We start from the raw sequence: 15,372 nt of genomic DNA, 5'->3' as shown, positions 1-15,372 counted from the left end.
GTGTATTTTAGTTAAATTATATGAATGAGGATTCCATTGTGAATACTCTTTACGTTGTATGCGTTTCAGTGTCATAAAACTTTTAAACTTTCAACTTTTTCATAAAACTTTTAAAAAACTTTTAGATTTTTAACTTTACCACGCAACTTTTACCGTAATGAAATGATCATATACAGATACTGACTGAGTTCCCGCCACGTCCCTTTTGCAACACACGTTAAATTTTAAACATATAATGCATTTAAGGCGCTCCGCCACAACGCGTGGGATAGAAATACTTCTTATATTTAGAAACCAACAAAAAGTTTACTTGCATCTTATTCTCTTTCAATTGGTTTCCTTTCGCAGATCTAACATAATCATAGTAATTAGCCTCTTCATCATAACAGAAAAAAAAAACATATTGGAACACGTGATAGAAGTAGTTTAATTATAATAATGGTTGATTAACATGTTATAACATGGAGTCGTGGACATATGGTTGCCAAGTTTTGAACCAAGCGTCATTCCAAAGCCTAGGACAACATGAGATTATACATCCTCTTCTAACGTGAGCCAATATTGCAACACTTAAACTGAAATGTCTTTTCACAGTACAACACACATGACACATATATGCGTATGGATTTTTATTTTTATTTTTATTTTCTTAAAACAAACCAAGTTTCACATCAACTGACTAGAGAAACTTGTAGCTGGACTGGAACAACCCTGATAAACAATCCTATAAGAAATGAAGTCGCATCTACATGGAAGAAGACAAAATAAAGCCTAGTATAACGGTATGATCAAAAGGGAGCCATAAGATCGTACCTGAATACTATGTGATATCGACAGGTCTTGGTCCCCTAAGAGACTGCTATCAGAATAGTAGAAATGCAATCCCTATGTTGTTATTTTTTGGTAAACTAATCGTAACTTTTATTGGTTGTTGCAGTTTAGTAACGTCTATTGAACCCAATCAACATACACAACACCATCATTTGTGATCTATGAATCTAAGAATATATGGAAATGAATCAAATAATAGTGACTTTTAGGGATGCTAAATGGGTGATGCTCACAGGTTGACATGTTGAACCCGACCCAAACTCGTATCACAATTTGTTTTATCTTTGTTATGTTGTGGAAGTTGACAACTTTCTGCAAGTCTAGGTGCAACTACGATGGTCTCTGAGTGAACTTTTCAGAACTTTTCAAATTCAGATAATCTATAAAAACAAATATCAATTTATACAATTTGTATAATATAAGATGAACAAAATTTAAGCAACCTTGCTTAGGTGTTTTTTAGGATCCCAGATTAATATGGAGACTCAAATTATATCGAACCTGATGATATACTATGTATTTTGTATATCCAAAATAGCAGAGCCGTCTCTGAGATGGGCCTTCATAGACCATGTATGAATAAAAAATTGGGCCCTAGTATAAACTTTTTATTTATATATATATAATCGGTAACAAAAACGTGCCGTAACACTAACACGGTCGGTGCCGTAACACGAGTACAAAAACCTGTTAATGATAAAGTGCAATCAAAACAAGATTTTAGGTTAGAAATTTTAGCTAGCCATGAAAAAAAAAAAAGCAATGCAAAGTTGTTTCGAATTTAATAATATTAGGCATAAAAGCATTCCATTCCCGGCAGCTTCTCTACCGCTACCTCTATAATTACATTAAAAAGCACTGCATTTTCTATCTCATACACAATTAAATAATATTTTTTTTACATATTTATCATTATCTTTTCTCTCTCATCCACCCACAACCATTTTCAAATATATTAAAAAAACAAATAGAGGATGAACAATGTTCCTTCAAATTTACTCATCTCTTAGAAAATTTTTCTCTTCTTCACTCAAAAACACTTACAATCCTCTAAAAATTTTAGAGATTTCTCTCACAATATTTTAGAGCAGTTGTTGTGAATGCGTGAGTTAAATATTTTAAGTTTGATCAATGTATTTGTTTGTCCTGTATTTCTTTTTCTTGTACGTACAGGTCTTTTGTCTTTAGTGAGTTATCCCTTTTTATCTTTTTAATGAATTGGTCCTTTAAAAAAATGTATTTGATTCAAAAGCACGCTGGGTCATTTCCTTGTATAAAAAAAGAAGCAAACATTTTGTGTCACTCACAGCCGGTGTGTAACAGAGAGAATGAAGAAGCAAGGCGATCTGCCATCGGTGAACGAGATCTCTTGTCCCCGTTCTCTACGACTGGCTCGCCAATCACAATCCCGTACGATCCTTTCTCTATTGCCGGTTCGTACACTTCCTACACCATCTAGGGTATTCTTTTGTTTTATTTTTACAGATTCGATTTATCAATCAACTTCATCACGTATAGTTGTATTTGCTTATTGGACCCCTGCTTACTTGCATTATTTATAACATCCAAGTAGTTGTATTTCTTTCCTTTTTGAATAACAGTATGTTTAATTAGCTTAACTCAAGACCTAGATATCACTTTTTTTTGTGACTAATTCTTTTATCTGAAAGAGGGGAGTTGATTTATGCTCTAAATATGTTGTATGAATCTTATGCTCAGTTTTGTTTCATAAATAAAAATTTAGTGATTTATTTGTGTGGTCTTATTATTTGTGCATGAGCTACATAATAATTTTAATTTTCGTTAGTTTTAAAGCGCAGTTAGGATTAGATATGTATCGTACTGGTACCTAAACTACTTATATCTAATTTGAATAAACTGGGTACCGAATGTATTAGTGCGGTACTGGTATTTCAACTTGATACCCACTTTGGTTTGTTTTCCTAGTCTCAATTAATTTGTATGAAATTCATTCATAACCATGGGTAACCAAGATACTGAAATGCCGGTATCGATAATGTTTTTACAAAATACTAAAATCAATAAATCTCGGTAAGGGTACTGAATAGGCCAGATCAGCATCGGTACAGATATTCGGGAAACAAATCTCATTCTTATATGTGTGACCCACATTGGCTATTGTTGTGTTAACATGACTCTTTGCATGCTTCTTATTCTTAAGTAAGTTAATTTGTAGATATTTTAGGTAATCATGCTTTTTAATCGATTCTCATGACATAAAGTTGATTTTTTGTTTGTTTAAATTGCAAAATCTTCTCTTGCTATGTGACCAAGTGAACCATTTGTATTCTCCAGAGGGGATATACTGCAAAAAAATAAATAATAATAAATAAATAAATAAATTAAATTAAAAGAAATAATTGTATGTTGTTTTACTTCTTGTCCAAAGCACCAAAACCATGCTTATTGTTGATGCCAATATAATATGATATCATTTTACTTAATAGTTTATTGAATGTGTTGTTTCCGTGACCATGTCAAGCAAGGATAAATTAGTTGTGTTATGTAGTATTCATGATCACGACCCCGCTTTAGCAACATATTCTGAAGCAGTATCTAACGGTGGTAAAAGCTGAAATATGGCGGGGATGATGATAAACCTACAGGGAGTCCTAAGATTCAAGCAAAAGACGTCCGCAGTAAAATTCCACAAATAACCAAGTTTATTGGTTGGGTTGCTCCCAAATGAGATCCCGGCTCTAAAGAACCTTCTTTTTTGAGATGTAAGTCTACCCAATGATGATACTTGGAGTGCAATAAGATTGCTTCTTGGTTGTCCAACTGACAGAGTTGTCACCGAGTTCTATTATTAAATAAAAAGTACGCAACCACCACAATAGTTATAAGGATGGCAAAAAACAATCATATGGGGCACTTACCCTGTGAGAAAGCAAATCAAGTTGTTTGTTTTCTTTAATATCTTTCCACATTTTTTGTGAATTTATGGAAACACCTGAAACATGAATGGCGTTTTCTCTGGCACTTTCTAGCACACAAGGTACAATAGATTTGACAAACTTTTTTTAAAATCAGCCACCTCCTGAAGAAAATAAGTATAAACTGTATGTTGCAAGAAAAGAGAACGGATAAAGTTAATAATTAAAATGAATCTCATGCGCCTGCATTTGAAATTATTCTCTCGTATTCATAACTAGACAGCGCATCGACTTCAACCTGGTCATGCAGTTAATGAGAATCTCAGCTATATGTCACACCCCGACTAAGGGCCTAGGTGCGACACCCGTTAGTTGGTATCTGTTTTGAAAATATATCAGAGTTGCGGGTTATTAGCGGAAGTCTTTAAAATATAATAATCATTTATAAAATGTCGGGTTAGAATACCTGTTTGATTATTTGTATAAAAATATCAGCGGAAGTCTTTTCAGACAAAATATTATTATATTGAAAACTCGGAAATTTGATTACCCGTTTTGTAATTTAAATACTAGTCATTTCAAAATATAATTCTTTATAATATTTTGAAATAAAATATCTGAGCCATCAGATCACCTCTAATGACTATGTCTCCAATCTTCTATCAATCTTGCCTGTCAGTTCTATCCTTTACAGTTTTCTTGAAATGTGGGGGAAAAATACGTCAGCATAAAGCTGGTGAATCGTTGACTCAATAAAACAGTTTATAACAATTGTTAAATACAAACATAGTTTTCTGTTTCACAAACTCAGCAAGAATGCCTATCCATTCTTGGGATTTGTACCACTGCCCTACACACACAATTCAAAGGTTCCCCGAGTACATAGCCCCTGTTCGGAGACAGCTTTCCCCTAAGCTATGTGACCCTGTTGGAGAATCGGTTATGACTAACTTGGTTTTGTATGCCAATTATCAGTTATGTTTGGATCCAGACACATGTGTATTTGGTCTGAGTTGCTTTTTATTATCTATTTTGTATTATAACGATTTTAGAGACACGCAATCTCATGCAAACATTTATCAGACTCTTTGCAGTAAACAACCTGTTTACTACAAGAGTAAAATCAGTTCAGAAGGTTTAACGTATTCACCTGGTGTTGTCAGTTCGGTGACGTTTGAAAACCTTGCCTGTCAGTATGCTGATAATCTATATTTGTAATAGATTTGCATAAATATATTTTGATTAATCAGCAGACCCTTAGGTCTAATCAGCAGACGTTACGTCTGATTCAGTTCAGCAGACTCTTGGTCTGATCAGCAGACTTTAAGTGTAATTTAACTCAGCAGACCTTAAGTCTGGTTTTGTATAGCTTTAACCTTGACAAATCATTTGTTTGTATAAAACATTTGGACTTTTAGTCCATTTGTTTATTTATCAGTTATATGCTAGGTTTCTTCTTCAGGAAGAAACATCTATACCAGGTTTCTTCTTCAGGAATAAACATTACTTTATCTATAATCATAGTATGACAATGCTTATGTTTCTTAATCATGAAGAAACAATAATTTGTCTATAACATTTGCTTATGAAAAGTTATATTATGCTTATTAGTAATCAAGGTTTGGGTTATACTCCCGACTATGGTCTAAGCCATAATAAAATAATAACTTAATCATAACCCCTACCTCGCACAGGTATCCGGAGTTAAATGCCTATGACTGATCAAGCGGCACTTCTACTCTATATCGCGTACTAGAGCTTAAACCATCAGAGCTTCGGAGCTTGGCACATTTTACGAGGTCGGCACGCAAACCGAGGCTAGTGTGTGTGAGAAAGTGTGTGAAATATGTGTTGAGGTATGAGATGGGAGTGTGCCGTGAGCTTCCCCTTTTATAGCCAAAATTGGGTACCATCGCGTAGCGCGATGGTCCCTTGCATTATGGCATCGCGTAGCGTGACGCCGAAATTGTTGGGATGATGCCACGTGTTGACACGTGGCTGGACACGTGGCACTGGTTGCTTAATGGGGTCATCGCGTAGCACGATGCCCCTTGATCCTTGGTCATTGCGCAGCGCGGCGCCCCCTTTTTTCTGATTTCTGGGGAAGAGCATCGCGTAGCGCGATGATGCTGTTCCAGGGCTCATCACGTAGCGCGATGGGTCCTGAAATCAGATTTTTCACTTTTGATCATTCGTCTTTGATAACCTGCCACTTCTTGGTCATATTTCCATTTTCCAAAAATACTAAAGCGGCCCTTATGCGGCTCGCGACGATGCGAGCGTGCGAAGTGCGCCATCAAAACGCCCATCGTCCGAGTCCGTGCGCGTGCGCGTCGGTTGCTTCGCACCCTCCGCTAGGACTATGGAGAGTGGTTAGCCACAATAAAACATTTATATGGAAACTTGATTCCTTATAAAGAGCTTCCATTTCTTTGTTTGTTTCCATGTGGGATGAAAATTCCATACCTTATTTATGCCCATGGAGAATGCTTCCCTTTTCTTCCATCTTTCCATGTGGGATGGATTTTTCTTATTTCCTTAACATAAGAATGCTTTGCTTTTCTTATCTTATTCTTCCCATTACTTGCCTTTGAAATTATTTTTAATCCTTCAACTTTTAAAGTTGACATATTTGGTCCAAAATAAATATGGGTTTTTCCTAATTGTTACACTATATCATTGTTAAAAAGAAAATATGGACCCAAGTGTGCATGGTACCTTGGTTCTAACATCGAAAAAATCACTCTGTTGGGCGTGCTGTTGTGCTTCTGCCTTCGAAATGGAATCCCAAATCTACAAAATAAATATTACATGAGGCCGCAGTTGTGTTACTTCGGAGAAAAGTTACCTTCTTGATATCTTCCCTCAGCTGAGAATCTAGAAGTTCAAGAGGGGTATGCAAGAGAGAAAGCTTTGTTGAAATAACCATAATTTTGTGGTAGTAACAAGATACAATATACAAAATCTTACCTTTGTCTGGTCACGTATGACGAACATCAAAGTTGTTTTATGTGCGCAACACAGCTGTAGCATAACCTGGAAGAGTATAAAACACAAATAAGATCGACTAACGGAGGGAGGGGTGGAGCAGAGGGGGCTGGCAGTGGGTTCGGAGGAGATGGTGGCCTGTTTAAGAAATTTTTTAATTAGCTTAATAATTTAAATAATAGTGGGTCAGGCAGTTTAATTGTAGTACAACTGGTTTTGTCCCTTATAGTTTTGTTTGAAATGTCTTTCTTTATAATAAATCACATAAGCAATTCAACATACTATCGAATTTAATTGAGTTTTCTTCTAATCAACTCGGCCTGTTTGAATCATTCTCTTGTCTTTTTTGTTTTACTATTGGGGTAAAACAAACATTGTTTCTCAAAAAAGAATTTGATCCAAGACTCCGTTTTTTATTAAACAAACCCACTGATGTGATGTGTGGTGGTATAGAAAAAATTGTTAGTTTTTCAAAAGGTTTGTTTCCCGCAATGTCGAGTTTTAAATTTATAAAAATGATTTTTATCTCAACTAAATCACATACAAATAGGCAAGTGTACATATCGTATATGTAATATAGTATATGTAAGAACCAAGTATCGATCCACAAACACATTTGTTTGATTTTTACTACTAAATCGTTGTATTTATTTTTTAATTAAAATGTCATAAGCTCTTACCTCATTCTCGATGGTATAACCAAGAAAACAGGGGCTGGAACCATCTCCCGCTCCTTAAAAGATTCGCTCAGACCTGCATCCATCACTTTTGTTACGGCCCATACGTTGAAAAATAACTTTCATCATAGCATTATTGTATGAAAATTGGAGTCTTATGCATCAAAACTCGAATATATATTTTTTTGGAAGAATTACGTATATCCCCCTGTTAACTAACTTAATAACATATATACCCACTTAAATTACATACATCCCCATCTTTTATGAAATTTACATTAAGACAAATTATCATCCTCAACCACAACCCCTCTTCATCATCATCACATTCCCAGTAATATCTCCGTCACCATTGCACTTCGTCAGTTGCCACTGTCGCATCTCCCCAACCGATCATGGATCCTTCACCGGCAAAACCGACCTGCTGACTAAATGAGAGCCTTGCCACCTCTGTCAGTTATCGTCGGAAAGGCTTCTGTTGCCGCCATGACCCTTCGCCGGAAAGTATTTCACCGGAAAATCGTTTTGGGCTACCAGTTAAATCCGCATCCACATTCATCATTGTGCAGAGGCGGAACCCTAGCCGCCGCCTATTCTGCAACCACCATCGACAACCGTCATTGCCTTCTTGAACGGCTACCACCACCGCTATACCATAGTTCTACACCACCATATCCTGCTGCACATCTCCATCCTCGCCGGATTATTACTACAAACTAGAAAAAAGTAGTAAAAAACTGAAAAAGAAAGAATGAACAGAAAAACAAAAAGGAAGACAAAGAAATATAATTAAAAATAATTTTTAGTGAAGAAAAGGGTAATATTGTCATTCTTTAGATTATTTTTAATAAAATAAATTAAAATAGATATATTTGTAATATAAAAGATTTAAAGATGGGAAATATGTAATTGATTTTTAAGGTTAGGTAAATATATAATAAAATAATTTAGAAAGTGGATATATGTAAATGCCTTTATATAAAAACATATGAAAACAGAGAAAAAAAAAATATCAACACGAAACAAAAAGATGATGCGAATTTAACATGGTTACCTTATGAGGAGGTAAGTTAAGTTTGTTTTCTTTAGACTTCAATTACGGGCTCATGCACTTTGTACGAAAATATCCTCACACAGTTATTAACAAAATATATATATATATATATTTGAGTTTTGATGCATAAGACTCCAATTTTCAAAACATCATTAGTTCGCAAAGTCCATCATACAATAATGCTATGATGAAAGTTATTTTTCAACGTATGGGCCGTAACAAAAGTGATGGATGCAGGCCTGAGCGGATCTTTTAAAGGGCGGGAAATGGCTCCAGCCCCTACTTTCTTGGTTAGACCATTGAGAACGAGGTAAGAGCTTTTGACATTTTAATTAAAACAAAACCATAGGTAGATGATGTAATATGGAGTAAAATACGTAAGCATAAATAAGTTCGATCATTATATTTTTACCACATAAATAACATTTAAATTTTATGATTTTCATAGTTATTTCGTCCGAGTTTAAACTTTAATCTATGATGCCACAATTTGGTGCAACAATTTCCAATGTCCTTTTTTTAAACGGCTAACGTATCTTTCAAAAGGCTACTAGCTAAATTCACCACATTGAAATACACTCGTCTTGCAATCCAGGAAGAACTCTCACTTGAGGCCAACGCTCGTAAACACTTGCCCGAAGGCACGATGTTTCGATAAAATAAAACCCATTCAACAATATACAAATACAACGACTAATAAAAAATTAAAAAAATATATACCGCAGCTTTATGTAATTACTTTGCAATTATACTCTTTTAATTACTTCTCCGAAAAGTAAATCTTTTATTATATCATCCGAAGACCAGACCAGAGTCACGCACTCACGCCCACCTTTCAACAACTCGTAAACACACGGACTATTTTGCCCCTGAGATCGCCTTCTTCCTTCCAGCAACTTAACATCAACTTGTTCTTCTTCATGGGTAAGCTATTCATTTGATTCATCATCCTACCAACAATTTTGATTTATTATAATTATAGTATATTATTATCAAGTTTCCAAGTCAGAATCCAATTGATTCAATCTAGCCATTCGAATCGGATGTAAATGATGTGATGTACGGCCTATAACATCACAACTTTATATATAATTAGTTATGATTCTAGTTCAATCTCGATGCTAATTAACGGTTCGATGCTTATTTCAATTAGGTTTTACTAAATTTGACCTCAACTTAATTGGATCTGAACAATTGAACCTTAATCTGTAAATGCCCTAGATGTAGTAATTTGTGCCACTACTATAATATGAACTAAATTAAAATGAAAAGCTTTAGATTAGTGAATGTATGATTTTGTATCTGTTTATACTTTATGGTGATGCAAGTGATATCTTATCATAGATAAAGAATCGGAATCGTGCTCGACTCATCTCATAGAAGGGGATGGTACTTTCAATGCGGTTGGACTTGATAGTTTTATCAAGCAAGTCAAACTGGCAGAATGTGGACTTTCTTATGCTATTGTTGCTATCATGGGCCCACAAAGCAGTGGTATGTAATGCATCCTTATGTGTCTATGAGTTCATCGCTATTGCGTTATATGCAAAGGTTAGATGTTAATGTGTTCCTTTTTTTTTGCAGGGAAGAGCACACTTTTGAATAATCTTTTTTATACCAATTTCAAGGAAATGGATGCTTACAGAGGAAGGCATGTTTTGATTTTATCTTTTTATTGTATGTGTTATTATTATTATTATTGTTAGTTTTACTTTGCTTAAATTTTATATCTTTTTTTCAGGTCTCAAACTACCAAAGGTATTTGGATAGCAAGGTGTGCTGGTATTGAGCCATGCACCATTGTAATGGATCTCGAGGGTACCGATGGAAGAGAACGAGGAGAGGTTATTATAATTTTTTTTTAATTTTGTTTTTATTATTATATTGTTTGATGTTAATTAGTAAGATTTTTAATTTTGTAACATTTTCAGGATGACACTGCATTCGAAAAACAAAGTGCACTCTTTGCACTTGCTGTTTCAGATATCGTGCTTATAAACATGTAAGTTTGCTAGTAACTCCAGATAATCTGTTACCAATTTGAATTTTATTAGGGTTAAGTGCACCAAATGTTACATTATATTACCTTTTTTCATTCTTTGCATGTTACTCTCTACTATTTTGTCTAACATACTTAAGTTTTCTTACTTTTTACCATTTTGATCTAATTTTTAATAGAAGCAAGTTGTGTTTCTGATAAATTTATGTTATACAGGTGGTGCCATGATATTGGGCGTGAACAGGCTGCAAATAAACCCCTTTTAAAAACCGTATTCCAGGTACATTATCTGTATCTACAATATATCTATTTCTCATTTTCCATTTGCTAATCTTGTGGTTAATGTTTTTCAGGTTATGTTGCGGTTATTTAGTCCACGTAAAACAACTTTAATGTTTGTTATACGTGATAAAACGAGGGTAGGTTTTGTCTCTTGTACCTTGTGTTAGGGTAACATAATCTAATGCGGATTTGATTTATATCTTTTTTTTATTTACATACAGACACCTCTTGAAAACCTAGAGCCTGTTTTGAGGGAAGATATCCAGAAGGTATTAATTGTTTAATTTTATCCTGCGAACTAAAAGCGTAACGTGACCACACTATTTATGATAATTGTTGTTCGATGTAGATATGGGATTCTGTTCCCAAGCCAGAAGCCCACAAACACACCCCACTGAGTGAATTCTTTAATGTAAGGACCTAGATATGCATGTATTATTTCAATTGTTTAATTAGACATAATGTTATGCCTATTTATCGTATAATAACTTCTTATTGTTTGAGTCGCAAGGTTCAAGTTGTTGCATTGTCTAGCTATGAAGAGAAAGAAGAACAATTTAAAGAGCAGGTATGCAAGGATTAGTATCAAGTTCAATCAGCCATCACAAGCATGTTGATGTTTTAAATAATTATTACTTTTAGTTATTTACTTTTTATTTGGTTTTTGAAGGTGGCTAATCTAAGGCAAAAATTCAACCAATCTATTGCACCTGGTGGTCTAGCTGGCGATAGGCGAGGGGTGGTTCCCGCTTCAGGTTTTTCCTTCAGTGCACAACAAATCTGGAAAGTTATTAAGGAGAATAAAGATCTTGATCTGCCAGCTCACAAGGTAATGGCTCTAGTCCCTTCTCTAGTAAAATCTTACATGCTTTCTGGATTTGGAATTTTTGAGTTTTTTATTTTGTAGGTTATGGTGGCAACCGTACGTTGTGAAGAAATAGCTAACGAGAAATATTCTTCCTTTGTTTCAAACGAGGTACATAGTTTAGTAACTAAATAATCCAAACACATTCGTTTCTAGACATTTGAACTAACTTAAGTTTTGCAGGACTGGCTTGAATTAGAAGAGGCTGTGCAAAATCACCTTGTCCCGGGCTTTGGGAGGAAGCTTAGTTCACTGCTCAATAGTTGTTTATCCAGGTATTAATAATACAGTTTTAGCAACAAGACCACCCTTTTTCTTTTCTTTTTTTTAATCTTTGTTACCAAGTTTTCATGTATTTTTTTATATATTGTTTTCAGTTATGAGGATGAGGCTACTTACTTTGAAGATAGTGTAAGATCTGCAAAGGGAAAGCAATTGGAAGAGAAGTTGCTGCAAGTAACGTTTCTTGTTTTATCAAACTTATATTTATTTATGTATAGTTTTGATTCTCATTTTTGTTGTTTTTTTTAATATATTCAGCTTGTACAACCGGCCTACCAATTGATGATGGAACACATACGATCTGAAACACTGAATAACTTCAAAAAAACACTTACTGATGCTCTGAGTGAAGGACAAGGATTTGCAGTGGCTGTTCGCGATAGCACCACAAAGTTCACAAGACTGTTTGATGAACAGTGTCAAGGTATTAACTATTTAGTGTGATTTGTTTTATTTTTTATAGTTAGATGCTCATAATATCTTTTTTAAATTCTACAGATGCCATTATCAAGCAAGCCAATTGGGACTCAACTAAAGTAAAAGATAAATTTTCACGTGATTTAGAATCACATATTGCTGAAGTTCGAACAGCCAAACTATCAGAACTTACATCACTATATGAGGTAATAATTAATATTAAACAAATTTGTGTTTTTAAATCTTGTGATGCGGTTATTAATCAGTTTATACATATTTCTTCAGTCAAAATTGAAAGAGGCGATATATGGTCCGTTGGAAGCGCTTCTTGAAGGAGCTAATGATGACACCTGGCCTGCGATAAGGAAGCTTTTTAACCGTGAAACTGAAACAGCTGTCTCTGAGTTCTCTTTTGCACTTAATGGTTTTGAAATGAATGATGATGAAAAGGAAGATATGATTTTAAAATTGAAGAGCTTTGCAAGAGGATTAGTTGAAGGGAAGACAAAAGAAGAAGCCGCCAAAGTTTTGTATCACATGAAGGAAAGGTAACATATTCTTGAAGATCCCTAATGACAACACTAACAGATATAATAACAGTTTTGTAACTCATTGTCAATATATTAAATCGCACAGATTTACATCCATATTCAACCATGACAATGACTCAATGCCACGAGTCTGGACCGGAAAGGAAGATATCCGAGCAATAACGAAAACTGCACGGTCTTCTGTAAGAATCATTTCTTTGATATTTGATATTGGATCTTTTATTCTTTCAACATTTGATTACAAATTTATAATCTATTATTGATGTTTTTCTTTTTAATATTTCAGTCTTTAAAGTTGCTCTCTGTATTGGTTGCAATTCGTTTGGATGAAGAAACAGATACAATTGGGGATACACTTGTCCTCACGTTAGTGGAGCCTAAGAAAGGCGCTAGTAAGAGTACCACTGACCCGTTGGCATCTAGCACATGGGAAGAGGTATTGTGTGCGATTCATATGGGTTTCTTTTTATCATAATTTGATGCATAATAATATTAATAGTTGTATAAATATACACGCAGGTTCCAGCTACAAAGACACTTATAACTCCTGTTCAATGTAAAGCATTGTGGTCCCAATTTCAAAGAGAAACCGAGTACACCATCACCCAAGCTATCGCTTCTCAGGTATTGTTTATCATGCTGTTTGACTAAAAACGATATCCTGTTGACTTACTTTGACAATCTGGTTTTCAGGAAGCTAATAAACGCAATAACAACTGGTTACCACCTCCATGGGCTATCGCTGCCATGGTGATTCTTGGATTCAATGAGTTCATGACTCTTTTGAGGTTATTTTTGTCTTTTTACATTTCTTCATTTTCATATTTATCCAGAATATACTTAATTTAGATTCTATTTTACAGGAATCCTTTGTGGCTACTCTTTATATTTGTTACTTACTTGCTTTGCAAGGCGTTGTGGGTCCAGCTAGACATTTCTGGTGAATTCCGCAACGGCGTGGTAAGTTTAACTTCAAATATCTGTGCAGTTTTGTTTACACTTTTCCTGACTAATATTTTCGATGGGTGTCTGCATGTTACAGCTTCCAGGAATTCTTTCATTATCCACCAAGTTTCTTCCAACTGTCACAAATCTTCTTAGAAAACTAGCAGAAGAAGGTCAAACTCCGGTCAACACTGATGCACAAAGAAACAACTCAAATTCATCAAGAATTACTCAAGGGGATAACAGTGGTTTATCATCAACTGCTTCATCTGAGGTAACTATGGAAAAAGAAGTGGAATATACAAGCCCTGAAAAATAAGACGATTAGCCTCACCAAAAACGTTCTGCCACCTGTTAACCTACTTCTGTATCCATACAAAGGCTGTTTATTTTGCGGGAAAAATGTGTCAAGATTGGTTTTGAACTTTGTGGTGTTCAAGAGGGTATGGAGTTTACTAGGAGCCGTCTTTTGTTGGCTCTGTCAAGTAGATTTTGATTTTGAATACCTGTGTCTTAGATGTCAAGATTAGAATGGTGTTGTATACGATGGATATAATATAATTTTTGCTCTTGGTACGTCTACTGTTTGTTTTGTTTTTTGTCTGCAAAGGGTGTAATATTATGGTTTTGGTATGTGTACTCTTGTTGCTTGTTCTTAAAAGTTTTTATCGGATTTTGTATATGATGTGTATAACATGATTAGTGTTCCTGGTAGTTTACTACTACTACTTGTTCTTTCAGTTTGCGTTGGATTTTGTATACAAAGGGCATAAAATCACCGGTAGCAACCATGTAGGCAAAAATAAATTGTATATAGCCAGCCGTATAGGTCTAATTGGTGATCTCAAATGAGCCAAGCTATCATAATAGACCATGATAATACTAACTTAAAAAGAATCCAAGCGAGTTAGCATTGCGTGTGATCATTGTTTTGTCTTTCCTACTACTCGTCTCCGGTGTCATTGGCCATGTCGCCGACATTCCATCACGACCACAACCGATGCCACTTCACCAGCACCGCCATTACTGGCATTCCACCCCTGCTAGCTCAGAATCCTGTATAAAACCACCATTGTGGCATCGTCTCTATCTCTATCATCATCATCGCCACCTCCACCAGCCAGAGCACAACTGCTACCACCCTCGACAGTCTCCTCGTAGTTGTCCCCACAACTGCTGCAATCATCGCCTCTAGCCGCTAAAAAAATAATGCATGTGAACCTAATATATTACATCTAACAATCTAATACAGTACATTTTTTCTAACTCTGTTTGGCCAAAGCCCGTTTTCAACCAATCGAACCAAATTGATATATTTTTTTAAAACGACCCTTTTGATCCGTACTTATTGTGCTCGGAACCTGTATTGACCCGAACCCATTTTAATCCATAACCAAACATACACGCTTCGCTCAGTTTGCCAGACCCACATAAAAAGATATTGGTATGTTTGCTGTTGTTCAATTTTAAGTTGGATTTTCTGTCCTTGTCTTGCTGTCTTTTGACTTTCTTTCTAACACAAGAACATGCAAAGAACACAAAATATATAACAAATTCATTCTCTCTCAACAAACTCAAGAGCTC

General features: G+C 35.1%; 1 protein-coding gene and 1 pseudogene across 1 annotated transcript; one reads left to right on the top strand and one right to left on the bottom strand.

The window, feature by feature from the left end:
* LOC143627464 (protein ROOT HAIR DEFECTIVE 3-like) overlaps window positions 1-6,657 on the bottom strand; it is a 69,568-nt pseudogene extending 62,911 nt beyond the window's left edge.
* Window positions 6,658-10,184: 3,527 nt separating this feature from the next.
* Window positions 10,185-14,333, top strand: LOC143627438 (protein ROOT HAIR DEFECTIVE 3-like). Its single transcript, XM_077097260.1, has 20 exons — window positions 10,185-10,291; window positions 10,379-10,449; window positions 10,663-10,726; window positions 10,800-10,865; window positions 10,950-10,997; window positions 11,078-11,140; window positions 11,240-11,296; window positions 11,399-11,557; window positions 11,636-11,704; window positions 11,777-11,868; window positions 11,971-12,049; window positions 12,134-12,299; window positions 12,374-12,498; window positions 12,578-12,840; window positions 12,929-13,025; window positions 13,130-13,279; window positions 13,363-13,467; window positions 13,537-13,631; window positions 13,707-13,803; window positions 13,886-14,333. Exons 1-20 carry the CDS (start codon window positions 10,253-10,255, stop codon window positions 14,105-14,107), a joined length of 2,127 nt encoding a protein of 708 aa, XP_076953375.1. The 5' UTR covers window positions 10,185-10,252; the 3' UTR covers window positions 14,108-14,333.
* Window positions 14,334-15,372: the final 1,039 nt, after the last annotated feature.

The sequence above is a fragment of the Bidens hawaiensis genome, unplaced genomic scaffold (genome assembly GCF_021521415.1).
Source record: "Bidens hawaiensis isolate Kalapana, Puna unplaced genomic scaffold, B.hawaiensis_p1.1 tig00004682_1, whole genome shotgun sequence".
In the NCBI taxonomy this organism is placed as follows: domain Eukaryota; kingdom Viridiplantae; phylum Streptophyta; class Magnoliopsida; order Asterales; family Asteraceae; genus Bidens; species Bidens hawaiensis.
This window is presented reverse-complemented; position numbering and strand designations above follow the sequence as displayed.